This window comes from Dufourea novaeangliae, unplaced genomic scaffold (genome assembly GCF_001272555.1).
Source record: "Dufourea novaeangliae isolate 0120121106 unplaced genomic scaffold, ASM127255v1 scaffold488, whole genome shotgun sequence".
Taxonomy (NCBI): Eukaryota; Metazoa; Arthropoda; class Insecta; order Hymenoptera; family Halictidae; genus Dufourea; species Dufourea novaeangliae.
The window spans coordinates 132802-150183 of NW_015374361.1; the positions used below are offsets into that span (position 1 = coordinate 132802).

At 39.7% G+C, this 17382-nt stretch overlaps 1 protein-coding gene across 1 annotated transcript; it reads right to left on the reverse strand.

Annotated features, from left to right (window-relative positions):
- Positions 1-9939: 9939 nt before the first annotated feature.
- On the reverse strand, positions 9940-11341 carry LOC107192992 (protein BTG2-like). The gene is made up of 2 exons (XM_015582361.1): positions 11247-11341; positions 9940-11167 (listed from the first exon to the last, which is right to left on the reverse strand). The coding sequence occupies exon 2, from the start codon at positions 10547-10549 to the stop codon at positions 10010-10012; it is 540 nt and encodes a 179-aa protein (XP_015437847.1). The 5' UTR covers positions 10550-11167; positions 11247-11341; the 3' UTR covers positions 9940-10009.
- Positions 11342-17382: the final 6041 nt, after the last annotated feature.

Here is a 17382-nt window from a genome sequence, read left to right on the forward strand (position 1 = left end):
TACAGTCTCAAGCTTGGGAAAACCTAGTTTCACACTACGGACAACCGAATATCGAACTTGGAAAATAGTCTCAAGCTTAGGAAAATCTAATTTCAGACTACGGACAACCGAGTCTCGAACTTAGAAAAATTGAGCCCCAACTTTGGAAAATTAAGACTCAAACATGGGAAAATCGAGACCCAACTTGGAAAATACAGTCTAAAACTTGGGAAAATCTAATTTCCAACTTGGAAAATCGAGTCTCAACCTTGAACCTCCACGAGTTCTTGGAGCTTACACGAAGCCTTCTGTGCAAAAACAAAAATATAATTTAACGATTAAAAGAAAACTTTTAAAGTATCAAAACTTTCTTCTGTTACCCTTCAATTATTCCTCCGAAAAAATCACGACGCACTGTTCGCGCGAGTACCAAGGCATAAGAATTTCCTGAATGGATTTTTGTCACTGATAACGGGAGCGGAGAGACTGGTTACCGAGTCGTCGTCGCCACGAACACGTTTTTTACGCCTAGATACGTCTGAATATCAGAACGCCGTTGGTTCGACGCACCCTCCTTTCCATGCGACGAATCGAGGCTGGTCTTCAACTTGAAAGCTTGGGCTGCAGCTTCCACCCGTTGAACACGAATCGTGTGTCCACGCTCGATATGTTATTTCCTTTCTCTCGGCCCCACGAGCGTACACGGCATCGGTCACGGCGAAACGTGGTCGTGTCCCGCGGAAACCAGTTCGGTCGGGTCGCTCGATTATCGGCGAATCGCCGATATTAGCCGGCCGCGACGACTAATGCCCGTTAATTTTCCAGCGATTCCCGATTCACCTGTCGCCACGCGCGGCCATTGCGATTCCACCGACGAGTTTCTGTTATCGGACCTGCTCGGCCGCGGCGTGTTCAAGTTCGCACGGTCGAACAGGACGAGCAAAAACTTGCCCCGCAACGGCCAACCGATCTCGAGCGTGGGGAATTGGGTGGCTCTTATTTACTCTTGACCAAGGTGTTTTTTTCGCGGCGACCCCCTCAAATAGTCCCAATTAGTAAAAAAAAAAAATAATCTGTGTGCGAAGTTTGAGTTCGATCTAATAAGAGGAAATGAAGTCCTTGGGACCTCAAACACTTAAATAATTACTTAAACGCACTGGGAGTCGACTTTATTAGATTACCTTCGAAGTTACTGATTATATCAAAAAACGTGTCAGACAAAAGTTGTAGATCTGGACAAGGACCATCTTTTATATTATACGACATTTTTTCGCGCGGCAAACGGTTTTCGAAAATAAAATAAGAAAGTATGAGAAAAATTTTTTCTTTAATTTTGAAAATTGTAGTGTGCCTTGATTATTTTTCATCAATAAAGACTGGAAAACATGCGTATTTTGTATTTGGAATGCTAAAGGACTATTTATCTACAGATCACCGTAAATCGGTGATCTGGCGGTCTTACATTCTTCTTGTTAGTCGGACACTTTTGAAAGAAACTTATTGAGAAACGTACAGAGTGTTGATAAAACCAAGGACGACAATTTGTAACTGTATTCGAAGTATGTGTAAACGTACTGTCGCAAAGGCTTGATTTTCAATATTTCTTGTCGAGAGAAATTGTTCGATCCGTGGGATCTCTGTATATGTCGACGTGACTTCGGGTAGCCAGCCTATTATCGGTTTATGAAAATTGAAGAAATATAGGAATAGATGTTTCTGAGGGCGATCTTAAAGTGACTCCTTGCTAGAAATTGTTATAAGCATTAACTGTCTGATTTTCGATTCCTTCTGATTATGTTTTAGTAACTGTAAAATTCCTAACAATTGTTTGTCAGCCCCTCGTTGCCAGCGTAACCGCGACAAAACATGTTTACAAGGGACATGAAGTCGAGGTCAGAAATAAAATTTTTGAACCTTGTTGTTAGTACGTATATTATTGAATAATACTCGGTTACTTTAAATACAGATGCATTTACATCGGACAAGTAGCCAAGGTAACGTTCTCGAAATGAAGTCTTGCATGAAAAAAATGTTATTTCAAAATTGAAATTTTCGGTTTATTTTGTCAACAAGGATCAGCTTCTTGTCAGCTGTACCACAAAGTGCATATTATATGCTTTAGAAATTAACACGTGTATGATCAACTGAGTTAATATTGTATGACCTTGGAAAAAAATGTTATTCATCGGTTTTTACGGGATACATCGCGTCGGCTACTACACTTTCATTCAATGCTATTTGATGCGTGTCAACGGCCTCTTATCTTCAATACCATACACTTATCCGGCTTGTAACTGGTTTCCTTCATGGCCATACACTACTGCAGTATTCTGCATTGATTAAGGACAATTTAAAAGAAAAAAAAAGAAATACACGGAAGATTGTGATATCGTTTCCCAGAATATATAATATAAGTATTGTACGATGACCAAACTGCGAATTTCACGCGTTCATTGGAAATACAAATAAATAGTACAGTAATATGAAACAAGTTTCTTTTTCTACGTAATTCCTGCTTTATGAACTAACTGATAAAAGTGCAAAGTTGGGTAAGTATCCGTGGCCTAACGATCAAGTAATATTACAACTGAAATATATTTTGAAATTACCGAAAGTATCGACACCTTTTGCTCAGGATCAGAATAGTAATAACTTAATTATTTTTTGTTCTTAAAAGAAAATATCTGCACCAACAACGTTCTTATATAATAATTTCTTTCGCATTACGTATGAAAATGAATATCAGAAACAAATTCGAAAATTTCAGAATTGAAGATCTGCAAGTTTTATCGAATCTAAAATTGTGTGTTGCTATTTTATTCATAAAATACTGTCGCAATTAGAAGACAACGAAGAACGTATTCCAAATTGATGAAATTTAATTATTAACGAATTCAGCTCCTACGAAATTCGATGAACGATTGAATATGTAAAATTAAAACATCTAAGTCGACGTGGATTTCGTGTAACTGTGAAGTACGCAGACACCAGGGAACTGAAAATATATCGGTCCTTGAACGTGCTAGACAGCTGAGACTCGAAACGAATCGACCGTGTCACCATGAATTTTCGGAACGTCGAAAAACGCATAAACGGGAACGGCGGATCAGGCGTGAAATCAGATACACGAAAACAGCGACGTTTTTTATATTCATGAAATTTCATAAGCACGAGGCCTTTTTGTTTTTATTATCTCTGTACAAAAACAGTCGAAAAAATTATAGATTTCTTTTGATAAAGATTTAATTTTTTCGAGCTCACGGCGTATGTACAAGCGGGAAATGATAGACATAGTAACCTAAAAACTAAATATAATTATACATTGATGTAATAATAGATATAATAATTATAATTCATAATAATTAATAGTAAACCTACTAGTCTACAGATTCGAGAGTGTACGTAACGTGTTCCTCGTGTCTGTTCCATGTACCTTGTCAAAAGTATATGTTTTTTACGTGTATATATGTGCATCTGGCGTCTCCCACGGCTCTTGTCCGTGTGTGTGTTTTTTCTCTGTACCATTTGTTGTTGACGACAATAGAAAGAACCGAATATTCGCATTATACAGATTTCATCGAATAGATCATCTCGCTCGCAATGAATTTAAACGTGTATATGAGTGTGTGTGTGTCATTGTGTATGTATGTGTGTTGTGTCTTGTGCACTGGCCAACAGGGCCGCCGAATTCGGATCTCGATGACCTTGGGTCGGTGTGTCTTTAACTTCATTGTTTTTTAGTTTTCATACTCTTGTTTCGTGTCTCTAACATGAATTGCGTATTAAAAGTCGCTATCGAACTCTCCCTAATCAGTACAATAATTCGGCATCACAATTAATAATTACAACGATGGAACCCACGGCTCACTTCACCCGAGTTGAGCACCCCTGCCGGGCCTCACGCTCTCTTACTGTCCATCCATCTTATTTTCTCCCCCGTTGTGCTCTTATCCTCAGCCTCTCTCTCTCGCTTTCACTCTATCACGCTTACGGAACGATTCCACGATATATATCTCTCTCACTCTTTCTCTCTCTCGTGCATACTCCTTCCTGGTGTCCCAATGAATAACGCCAAAAAAGGATCCCCACCCGCAGAAAAAGAAAGACACGCGGCATATACTACAATTTCGGGCTCCATGCACAGTGGTAGTCAAGAGGTACGACAACTTTTCGGAAGAAAAAAAATTAACGAAACGGAAGAATCTAACCTATTAAGTGTTTCAGTTCGAGGATACTATTGGATTTGCTTTGACCTAAAGATTATCACAACCAATTGTGAAAAACTGGAGTTATTTGTAGAATTTTACGTATCACGTGCAATTTCAATGTATTTTAAACAAGTTCATCGTATCTCTAGCGTCCACTGTACATTTCGACTCGGTGATATTGACTACTGTCTATTCCCACCATCCTCCCACCCGCGCACGCGCTCTCTCTTCCTCGCCCGTCGACGGAGAAAGCGGAAGGAACGTATATATATGTATACGGAAAATGCGAACGGAAGACGCATGCGATTTGTGTGAATTTTTCGAAACGATTGTTTTGTTTTTAATATTCGCGCGTTCACCTGAAGCGAGGACAACGGAAAACCAGTAGCTTACAGTTTTCGCAGAATTTCTCGAAATAATCCGATATACAGATTTCCGTATTTACACTCGTGAAAAGTATTAAAGCTTTCGAATCTAGAAATCAAATAAATATTATATCCGTTGCGTAGAAGAAGAAACAATAATTTATGTTCTCGCTTATCGGTTCCCACGTAATGGTTTTCTTTTTGTTTCAATCATGACCGAAATACATGCACATATTCGGGTCGTATTTACAAATTTTCGATCGGTAACGCAATTATATTCGAGACGGGTATCACACATTTTATGTTTTTCGTTAAAATGAATCTTTCGTATTCTAAACTCTGAGAAAATCTTTTTTGTACAAGTCTCGTTAAATATACAAATATAATAAAAAAATATCTCCCGTCTGCAATTTGCAACGTTTTCTTTTCAAATCTCCCGTCTGCAATTTGCAACGTTTTCTTTTCACTACAGCTCCCTCCTCTTCCTCGTACTTCCCCCCCCCCGGCCCCTTTCGCCCCACAGGCAAACCACAGTTTAACACAGACTATACGCTTTTTTATTCTCTCACGCAGAACTTTCTCTTGCTCACACACGTCTCTCTTTGCACGAATTCTTTCTCTCTCTCTCTTTCTCTCGCAGTTCGAATCTTGCATCTTTTTTTTATCGTTTATCTTGATTTTGTCTCGTTTTATTTAAAAAAATACTGAATATAACCAAGCTAAAATCACAGACTTGCTGGCGTCATTATTCCAGCGGGTTTGTACAAATTCTTCCTGAAGGACTCTATGTATAGTTACAAGATGTATATATATATATATATGTATATATATATAAGTATGTATATATAATATATGCGTATATATATGTATATATAGTAATTACAATTCGCTCGTGAAATAAACTCTCTCTCGTTCTGATTCTCACAAAATTAGCTTCTTCTCTCTTTCTCTCGCCTGAGTTCTCTCCCTGTGTTCACTCTCTATCTCACTCACACGCTCGTTCGCTACGCGTGTTTTTTCTCTCGTTTATATTTTTTTCATGGATGTGTCGTATTCCGTGTAAATGTGTGTATGTATATATATATACATATATATATATATTTATATATATACACACACATATATATGTGTGTATGTTTACGCGAATCAAACGGTTCTATTGAACAAGTGCGGGCCCATTGTTTATCGCCGGCTCTAATAATCAACCGATGGCTCGAAATTAAAAACAAAAAAAAAAAGAACAAAAGCGAAAAAAAAGGAACATTTATCTGTACAGCTCGTGGCGAGCCGTATTTACACGTGTACAACATCTACAGACTATGAGACGGTGTGCGAGATTTCTACGGCGTCGTCGTCTACGACTCTCACACTTTCACCCAGGGTTTTGCGTTAAGCGACAGATATTGTGTTCTCCTGTAGAGAGAATCGGTATGCAAACACATCGGTTTCTCGCGGATCATCGAAAGGAAAGAGCGAATTCAGATTTTCTCCACCTTTAGTATCTCACTCTCTCGTCTATCTTCGTGCTTTGCGCTCTATAATAATTTTCGCAAGGTAGGGGTATGTTTAGCAATTTTAATCGAACACCCGTTTCTCTATGATGTTTTCACATTGCAGATCATTGAAGCCAAGCGTATTGCATACGGTAATTAAATACTAAGAAAAAGAATAGAAGGAGAAGAGAAAAAAAAAATCACACAACGATCAAACTCTTTTTCACCCGAAACGAAAGTGCTGCCCCGTTCGCCGTTTACGAGAAACGGGGGAACATAGGTGGAAAGAAATCCGGAAACGGATATAGAATTAAACGCGTGGAAACTATAATACTCGATATATATATATATATATATGTATGTAAATGTAATGCACAATCCGCGAAAGGTTGATCGCTAAAAAAAGATAAATCTAAGAGAAATTCGTTTAAAATTGCCACGCATACTCTTCGGATATAAACATATCTATAAACATATACTTTTTTTTTTAATATATCGGTATGATCGGGACGCGTGCACACGCGACCGTACGATCGCGAACACACGCGCCCCTTCCACCCCAATTAGGTCGTTCACACAGAGATTGCTTATATTGTCTCTCTATTCTTAATATAATCACAGACACGGTTTCTATAATTGCTACATACAGAGCCTTCTGATTCGATTACCGAACGCGACAAAATCCCCGGCCAGCTTCATCTCCGTTCTTTCTCACAGCTACGCAACACTTCTCTATCTCCCTTCCCACCCTCCTGCCGTTTCCTATTCCTGGTCACACGACATTTTTTCGCGATTGAATCACCCCGCCCGATCGAAAACCATTCTCTCTCGGTGTTCGAGCACACGCCGTCGCACAACTTGGATTTTCTTTTCGCGGTGTGTAATTACGCAAGCAAGCGTATCGACGAGAACCAGATATGTCGCAAAGAAAGGTGACTTACCGACGATGCAAAATTCAACGGTCGATGCTCGTTTCACGTTCCACTTCTTGTCTTTCACCGAAACCTCGTGTAAACCAGACACGTCAACCGGATGGAAAACTATGACGAAACGATCGGAACAATTATACCTGCGTACCGTGTAGGTAACCTAAACTCGTCTATTTGCACACTTGATAGTATTCGACAATTTTGTCACTGTGAAAAGTTCGATTGTAACTATTACAACGTGGCCTGTAAGCTACTGCAAAGAAAATTATTTTTTCCAAATAAATTTACTATTATTTACACTTTCGCTACGACGGGCGAATACCGTCGGAAAAACCGTGCGCACCGAACTGCCGGGACTGGTGTTAGCGTTCCCCGTTACCAAAGTGTTAAGGTGGACATTTGCTGAAAATTTTAAAGACGCGTTACTGCTGCACATACTTTCCGCGTGGTAATGGAGATGCACGTATAGATTACTCACAAAACTTGTCATTTGTCGTGAATACTTAGTTTTAGTAATACTAAAAAAACAATTTAATATAATTTCTATCAGTTGTCAAATTCGTCTTTATCAATGGAAATAACTTTAATAAAGATAATAAATTGCGTTACGCGACGGTAGAATTTCTCATGCCAGCTGTGTCGTAACGAAAGTGTTCATCACGAGAAATCACACAAATTAGAAAATAAATGATTGTAACTGTAGTATACGAGATCAAGAGTGGAATCGTTTTGACGTTAATCCGGGAAGAGCACTGAATAGATACACTTCACCCCGAAAAAATTTGAAACCGAGTCGAATTCGTTCGGCGGAAAGAAAATAAAACAAAATACGCGAATGTTCGTGTAGGAAGCGAACTATTACGAAAGAACGGCCGTATTCATTTAGGGTTATTGGCGAGGCGAAAAAAAAATTTCTGGATCGATAGAGTCACTTGTCCAACCGTTCACTTTTACGCGCGCGGCGGTCCTACATTCGTAACCGGTCCTCATGCATACCACACCATTCGACTCGATCGTTTTGTCACGTTCGGAACACCAGAAAAGGATAATTATACAGAGCACATGCACGATACACACTACCCCCCTCCCTTTCCCCCGAAGAAAATCACAGTTGTTTTACTTGCATGTTTCTCGTCCTGCTTCTTCCTCTTTCTCACACGCACACCCAGACACGCTTCCCCTTTCTCTCCCACCCATTACACACTCTCGTCCCGTCACGCTCTCTCTCCCGCTCGCTCGCGCTCAGTCTCTTTTTCCGCTCGCGAAACAGATATACTATACAAATTCGGACGACGCGGCGTACACGCGCGCAAGTTTCGTTTCTTTTTTTTCGTTCAACTCCACGCGTATAGACGGTCCCCCTCTACGTACATAATACCTATATATATGTACATATAAACTCGCGGATTTTTTTTTCTCTGTTTAAAGGTTTGTACGTATGCAGTGTGTAACGTGTTGTTTCTTATTGTGTCAACGTTACCAACAAATTGCCGGACCGAGTATAAGGACCCCCCGACGTCCAATAAAGACGATGAACCGGATCCAAAAAGAAAGAAAGAAACAAAATGATATACTCTCGGGGGGCAGAGGGGCCGCTCCTGTGATACTGCTAACGTCGAAGATGCATCGAGAACCCACGGTCGCTGTCGTTGCCGTTAACGGAGTCCCATGAGAAGCCGTCCGTGATTCAATTTCCACAGGTTGTTCCTCCAATATGTTCGACGTGCGTGACGATAGAAGTAAGTTGTATACTGTTCTCATATTTTCTCGAGCTGTTTATATATGTATATATATACGTGTTGTTCGGTGTAGCTGTGTGTGGCTCGATGGTAATTTGCGTTCACAGTGCGAGGTTAGGGAGAAAAATCCTTGGCGACCACAGAAAAGAGGTTTACAATGTCCCTCCCCCCCCCCCGTCTTTCGACTGGAAGCGAGTATTGTTCTTCGGGTTTTCAGTTTAAGCATCTTCGTCCACGATTATCTTCTTCTTCGATCGTCATAGAAGGGAGAGCATATGCAAAGAACATCAGAACACGAGAGGCTGCAGAGTAATCGATTAGAATGGTACATAAGAGACTTCGTGGAAGAAAAGAGATTTCCGATGGGGTAAAAACACGTTGTTGAATTCTTCTCGAGGGAGAGAGGCTCGTTTCGCGTTAATCCTCTCCCGGGAACAGAGGAGAGGGTCAGACTGGTTCGTTGTTCCCCGCTCCCGCGTATCCTCCCGTCAAAAGATCAACGGAAGTAGGCGAGAGGAGGCTGAGATCAATTTGTCGGGCTGAGAGAGTTCCTTGGCGGAGCTCGCCCAATTGTATTTCATCTTTTTTTTTTCTTTATCTCACTTTGCAGGCGGTCTCGCTTCGGGCGTCGCTTCCCTCGAAGCTAGAAAAGAAAAAAGCAGCAATGATCTTCGCGCGAGACACGCCAGGACGCAAGAGAACACCGCGCTGGTCTGGATACACACGGTCGTTACGCGAACGCGCATTTTCGATTTTTTTTGTTGTTTTTATATTCGAACATTCGACGACAATGATGATGAATCTTCCGTCGTTGAGCATCCTTCTTCTTCGTGTGTGTGATCGACGAGAGAATACAGGATGGCTCGTGTACGGTTGGACTAGAGTCGGTCGTGGTTGCAATGAATTTGCGACCCGTCGGTGAACCGTCGGACGACGCGTATGGACGAAATTCCGTTCGGAGAGAACTTGGCCGAAACGATTTATCCGCTTTCCAATACAAATCTTCTTGTTCCTGCTGTTCGTTCGTCCCGTTTGCGAGACCGCGCGAAGGAGCAAGGCGACGGCGGGTGGTTGCTGTTACACTTCCATTCGTATGAAACTCTTCTCGATGGAATAGGGATTGCGCGTTCGTGTACACACGAGTAAAATTATACACACTCGACCAGGGGAGCACGATCACAATATCACGAAACGCATGGTGCTTTTTGATCAGTCCGAGAGCGTGATGCACGTCCGATGGATGCGAAGCGAGACGCCTGGCGTCGTCGCATCGGTGAATTCGTACCAGTAAACGCTTCAACTGGAAACGAACGCGGCGATTTGCTCGCTGAACTGCGAGTGCTCGAGTAACAACGAGTCCTTGCAGCTTTCGAATTGTTGTTGCTGTTGTTGTTGATGATGATGATGATGATGATGCTGGTGGTGCGGGTGTTGATGCGGGTGCTGGTGTTGATGTTGCAACTCATCCGGGTCGGGTTCCGTGCGCTCGTACAACACGCAAATGGATCCGTTCTCACCGATTCTGTACGACACTTCCGATGGGTCGATCCACATAGTAAGCTCACTCGGGAACAGGCTGTGCAAGACCGTGGGCAGTAAACCGACATTCGCGCCCGCCTGCGCAATTACAGGATCCATTTTACCGTTGATACGTAGGCAACGGTAACCGGAACCCCGATTCGGACGATCGGGGAACCAGTGATCCCTGTAACGATGACGAAGAACCTCCGTCAATGATGACTTGAACATCGCGAGCTGACGCTCGGACAGCTGTCCCGTCTGGAGGCGCAGTAGATGCACCAGAAAATCCGCCGCTGACACAATTTCCAGTCTCATGGCTGCCACGCGAAGCGACCCAGGACGACTAATATATGATATAATTTCGTGGATATAGTACCACTCCTCTTCCTCCTCCACCTTCTTCTTCTTCCTCTTCTATTTCCTTTCCCCCGGTGATGTCAAAGGAGACCGGATCCGATCGAAGCGAAACACTCAGTTTCTTCTCCGATTTGGTGGGTCACGGCACGAGAGAGGCCGTTGTAGCTCGCGAGACGCACACAGAAATCTTCACAAAATGGCGTCGCGGCCACGTCGCACGGTCGCGCTTCGTATTCGTTCGTCGACGCTCCAGCGCGAAAAACGAAACACCGGTTGGTTTTCGATTATTCTTTCGCGAATATCGACTACGATTCCGCACGAACGATTCCGGTTCGCTTAACCCGATTAGTCTCGCAATAATCGTGATGTCGTTTAATCGATTTCGAATTCGTAAAGAAACGGTCTTTTGTTAGACCGAAGAGATCGATATTCCCTTGTTACAGTCAAAAATAACGGAGTCGCGTTCGTGAGTTGACCTTTCTTTCCTCTCTCAAGTCGTTCGACGCGCGGTCCAAATCGTTTCTCCGATCCCTGGGATGTCCGTGAGAATCGACAAGACGGCGAGATTTACGATAACTGCAAACAAACACAAAGTCGATATAACCTTATTTCTTCTCTCTCCCACGCTGTTTATATTTTCTCACTCCGTACACACCTTTTACCAAACCGCAGACCAAAACTTTCTCGCGAAGCCTAAACCCGACGCACCTTCCTCTTACTCGCGGAACAACCGCACCCACCAACTGCCAACGACTTTCTAGTGGCATCAACCGTCGACACGAACCAAGTAGCTTTGTCTCTTTGTTCGCGCAGCCCGGAGCGGGGATGTAACTGCTCGCCGGATTGGTCCGCTCCGTTTCCTACCACGAGGGGCCGTCACGTGTTCACAATCTGCGCGTGCTGGTCTGCGCGGACGTCTGCAGCTGCGTCCCGAATACGGATCGTCTGCGCGGATAAGGGTTCTCAACCGGTTTACATATGCGTCGTTAAAAGGAGTGGGCGAATTTGGAGCTCTTACTCCGAAATACTTCCACGAAAATCAAGGATTACGTGTATGGACGTATTAATGTAATTCCAACGAATTCGGAAGATACGTTCGAAACGTATGATTACGTTTCGCCATGCGAATGGTTTTTTTTGTACTCTACACTTCTTGAGGTCGTGTAATGTGAGTGAAAATTCGAAACATGCCGTCAACAAGACGATCAATATGCTATGTAGACCGTAATATATTGTATATCTTTATACGTTCCTTAGGCTTAGACTTTTTCCGTGTATGATTTTAATTACATCAGACAGAAAATTATAACAGAGAAATTCAGATTTGTATTGTTTCTATAAATACTAATTGTGATTTTATAACTACAAGATTATCTCATATGTTTACTAGTTTTTTTTTATTCATTATGCGCTGCATATATGTACATACTATGTATTGCATAAATAGGTACTGAAACTAACACTATTAATTTTTTGTTCTTACTTTATCAGTACAGAAATGATATTCTTCTTATGTAATTATCAATCTTTGGACTGAGAACATAAGAAGAAAAGAATTAGATTCGCAGGTATATTTCAAAACACGATTATTTGATTGATTTCTTTAAAATTTGTACAAAGCCCACCGTATATTTCAAAGATAACAATTTATTTCCTTAACCCCAGATCATGAAACTATCCTGAGACTTAAGTTATTACGAATCAATTGTAAAAATTACAACTGGAAGAATACGCGTGATAATTACGTGTCGATTTCTGAGAATCGTGAATTCAAGATTGTAATTTTTACGAGAGTTTAATGATATATGGTTAGAATTGTTCCAAACAATAAATTATATTCATAATGACTTCATTTATTTTATAAAATCGAACATATTCTTTTTTAATATTCTACTTACTATTAAAATGATGGACTGCGAATTTCTTAGTAACCTTTTTAATGAATGATTTTGTCGAGTGAAATAGTTAATATTTTCAGTCCATTTACTTTCACGCGGCTATTCTAATTCTTTCTCAGGATCCTATCATTAAACATAATTGTCATCAATATCTCATTTAATCGTTCATTCAGCTTGAACACTGCGATCAGTAAAAATGCTGATTTGCACTCCGGTTGTTTCCACACTGAACGGCAAAACTGATTCCGAAGAATCGACAACAATTTATCCAGTTTACAAAAGCGTTTCAGGGGTCTTGCCACTGGGAAGGCCTGAAAAATTGTCATTTTTTGGGAATTTTTTTTCAGTGAAGCAAATGTTCAACATAAATGAAGTGTTGTCTATTTTTTATTAACAATTTCATACTTTTCACATTCAAAATGACTAAAAAATTGTCTAAATTTCGAAATTTCAGATTTAAACCTCCGCTATTTTGTTTATTTTTTATCGGTGAAAATAATTTTGGTTTCGACGATAATGACACTCAACTGATTGAAAATCAATTTGAATTCTTTGATTTTGATGCTTCGTTCTCCCGGAATCACCCAGCCCAGCACCACGTAATTTAAAAAAAACTATATTTATCATTTTTAAAAATTATTAATAAATATATATTAAAAAACTATTAAATGTTTAAAACAAAATCTATTATGCTCTGAATAAATGTATTAATAAATAGACAACACTTCATTTATATTGAACATTTCGTTCACTGAACAAAAAATTCCCCAAAAAATGACAATTTTTCAGGGCTTCAGAGTGGCAAGAGCCCTTAATGGAACAGGTATTACATACTTGTGCGTGTAACGGGATTGTTTTCTTAATGCACCTCGAATCGAGGGAAAAGGAGCCCCAATAAAGGAAACGCAATCCCAGCGCGAGGAACTTTTGCAACGAGCCCGGCAATCGCAGGTCAAGAGTTCGGTCTTCGACCTGCAAGTCTAACCGATGCAAAATATACAATGTAACTTTATGATCACTCATTCCCGCAATTCTTCCCGACGTCGACCACGGTTGTTGTCGTCACTTCCTTGTGAATGTAATGAAAGAAAGACTCGGAGTCCCTTCGGTAATTCCATTGGAAAGGCCATAATACCACACATTTTCCAGCCATAGATTGATTTCTTCGACGTGACCAACGGGGAAAATATACCCTTTCTCGTGGAACGTGAGACCAAAAGGGGGTTGGGGACAAGCATGCATGGTTGTTGACGAACCATCGCGTGTTTAAATATTCAATGAATAAATTGCTAGGATCGAATTGTAGCTAGTAACGATGTGGACATTTTGTGGAAAGAACATGCGTGAATTTTTATCACGTCCGATTGATGAGTGTTACTATTAGACTGCGGATATTTGTGTATTTATGGTATAAATGAGCGTAGAAAATAGGTATATACAGTAATATGAAATATTTAACTGAGAGCAATGAAATTTATTTTAATATATTCTTGACTTAATTAAAAACCTTTTCAATGCATATCGTTGAATTTATTATAGTTATTATTGTTATTTCCATAAGCTACTTTTTCAAAATTGGTGTCATAAGAATAACAATGTCTGCAGCACAAGGATTTGGAAGTGATGAATACATGTGAAAAGTGTATTGTAATCTGTTTAATAAATTTATAATTAACTTGCAAATTATGCAATGAAATTATTAGTTAATGTAAGTTAAACGTTTTATTGTAAACGATATTATCTAGTTACAATTTATGTTATTATTAAGGCAATAAAACCTCTAGTAAAGTAATAAATTTCTGTCCTATTCTTATTATTTTGAATTAGTATTTAAAACAATAAATTTGCCTAGATGTTTAAAGTCTTGTTATAATTAACTTTTATCTGAGACTGAGAAAATGTATCTTTCCTTCTTTTGGGAAACATATTGAGTGACCCATTCAAAATCGACTGCCAAATGAATGGAAATGTAGATAATAAAGATAAAAAATATTTAAGATCTAAGAAAAAGTAGGTAACGGCCATTACATTTAATTGACATTGCGGTTTTATTTTATATAATCAACAAGGAAATCAAGTTATGAGAGGAAAATGGAAGAAGGTAGCAATTTCTTAATTAGGTAGCAAGCTGATAATTAGACAAACATTTTCCACGATGCAGTTTCTATGATAAACGTATTTGGAATAAATTGTATGCGTTACAAAAACACAGAAACGTGTAACTTTCACTGAAAATACAAAAAGTAAACAATCGTGCCATTCCTTTTTTTCACAGAACAGATCAATATCGCTATACACGTTTACATTGCACAGGATATGGTATTCAATCCTATCACATCCGTTCTGTCTTTTCTGTTCCGATTGATCCGATTTTCTCTTTTTTTGTTGTTCCGTTCAATGATACGAATTTCAAGCATTGGAAACAATCCACGCAAATCGGAAATAAATTTTTACTACCGACCTTCCAATTTTTGTTCGCTTTCTCGACCTCCTTTCCGTCAATTTCTTTCTTGTCAATATACATAAACATCCAGAGTCTAATAAATAATAAGTCATCGACAAGTGAAATGAAATACAAAGAGTAAGCTAACTCATTTTTTCCCAGTTAAAAGGTTTACACAAAGAAAAATAACATTCGAAAATCGTGTAATACAGTGAGAGGAAATAATACACTGGTAATTCTAATTATCATTTGATAATATTGTTTTCAGTAAACTATTAACTTACAAATCATTTACTTCCAGTTATTCCAGAATTAATTCAGTTTTCTGTGAATGGCATAGTCTGACACACAAAATTATAAACTTTGTGGTTACACTAAAAACAGTGTCATCAATCGATAGTACTTGTCACCCCAGTGTATGAATACTTTCTTTTACCACTGTATATCCCGTTCACTGCATCTTTTTTGTATCTACAAGAAAAATGTTTTTTTTTTTTTTTTTTTTCATAAAATCAGGAACCAATAGTCATTTTAAAACTATTTAAATAATTTTTCAAATATTTTCTTTTCATATATAATCAATATGTTTGTTCGCGATAAATAACGAACTAATAGTCACAGTAACACCGTTTTTGTAATGCATGAATGTCATTTAACCGTTTCAGACCTGGTGACCAAGTTTGTGTACATGAAGTTTCTTACAATTTCACACAAAGCCTTAGGTACAATGTGTTGCAGATCCATATTTTTCTTATAAATTTGACTTTTTCCATGTTCTGAATGTTTTTAGTAGGCCTGGTGAATTCAGAATTGAATAACAAACGTTTCTTGAAAAATTAAAAAAAAAATATTTTTCAAACAAAATATCTAAGCAATCTACTGAGTTAAAATGTGTAACCAATATTCTTTTTTACTCTTAAAAGAAAATGCAAATCTGAAAGGGTTAAAGAACTTTGATACTGCCGATCGTTAAGAAATGTTCCAGATATTGTCACTAAAGTGCCAAGATAGGCGTCTACCATAGTGGATAAATGCAGTTAGCGGGATATTATCGAGGCGCGTTTTAGAATCACTGGTTAAACCATTGTTCAATCGAGCAAACGACATCGAATCGTCACGAGCGATTTCTTTCCTGTCGGCAAAATTCGCAAAGTTCATTTGTCCCGTGTGTTTTTCCTTTCATCGTGGCGGTCCGTAGAGTCGCTGTTTCGCGCGTATCGATTTTCTCACAATTTCCCTTCGTTTATATCATTCTGCCCGCTGTTGGATTATTCCCCTTCCCGGTCCCCTTTTTCCAGCTGAGCCTCGATAAAAGGATACGGTATAGACCGTCCATGTATACCTGATGGTCGAGGGTGACCTGCGATCCATGATCCCCCGACGAGCATTACTGACCCCCCTCCCAACCCCTCTTTTCGACCCAACCCCCACACTCGTAGCAAAAGCATGGCTACCCCCTAAACCCAGTCAGACCTAATAATATAAAACTAATGCAGGCGGTCTAGAAAATGCACAAAATGTATACCCGGCGTGACGAGTCACGCACAGCGCCTGGCCGCCGTCGCCTCTTCGCTTGAAAGCGGACGCGACTGTCGAGGCCCGATTTTCGAGGATCGTGTTCTGCCCTACTATCAAAAAAGTTGCCTGCCTGCCAGCCTGCCTGCCTGCTGTGCAACCCTTTCGACCCTTCCCCGAGTCCCCCTCTCGCCTTTCACTGATTCTATTGATGCGCTTCTATTATACGATTTAGATCAGTGGCTCTCCCTCTCTCTCTCTCTGAGAGAGTAGAATATTCCGTAATTTCATGTTCGTGATGTGACGTTTCGACGGCAGCAAAGTACAAATGAATAACCAATTTTGTCGATTTTCACTTTTTTTATGTAAATGGTCGCAAATATTATTTGGATTCTATTTATAGGTGAAAAAGGAAAAATTCGATAGAATTGCAATTGTGAGAGACAGAGAGAGTGGAATATTCCGTAATACGATGTTTGTGATTTGAAGCGTTTCGACGACAGCAAAGTACAAATGAATAACTGCAATTTTCTCGATTTTCACTTTTTTTATGTAAATGGTAACCAAATATTATTTGGATTCTATTTATAGATGGAAAAATAAAAAAGTAAAAAGCATTTGTCTGTTGGTGGGACTTATCAGAATTTTTGTGTTTACAGCCAGTTGAGACGATACGGTTTTCCGACCGATCGGCTAATTTTGTCGAATCGGTAATAGCTGAAAGCAGCAGAATTTTCGGTTAAGATACGGAATCGTATGAACACTGTTTTATTATCGATTCGGTAAAAAAACTGTACTGTCCGAACTAGCACTTGGGGTATAGTAGGTGGTAAGTATAGTAAATAATTAAATAAAACATTTTGTAGTTCTCAGGTGTAGTCTACAGATAAGTACGTGTAGTAGTTTCTCAGATATATACATAGTAATAACTGGGA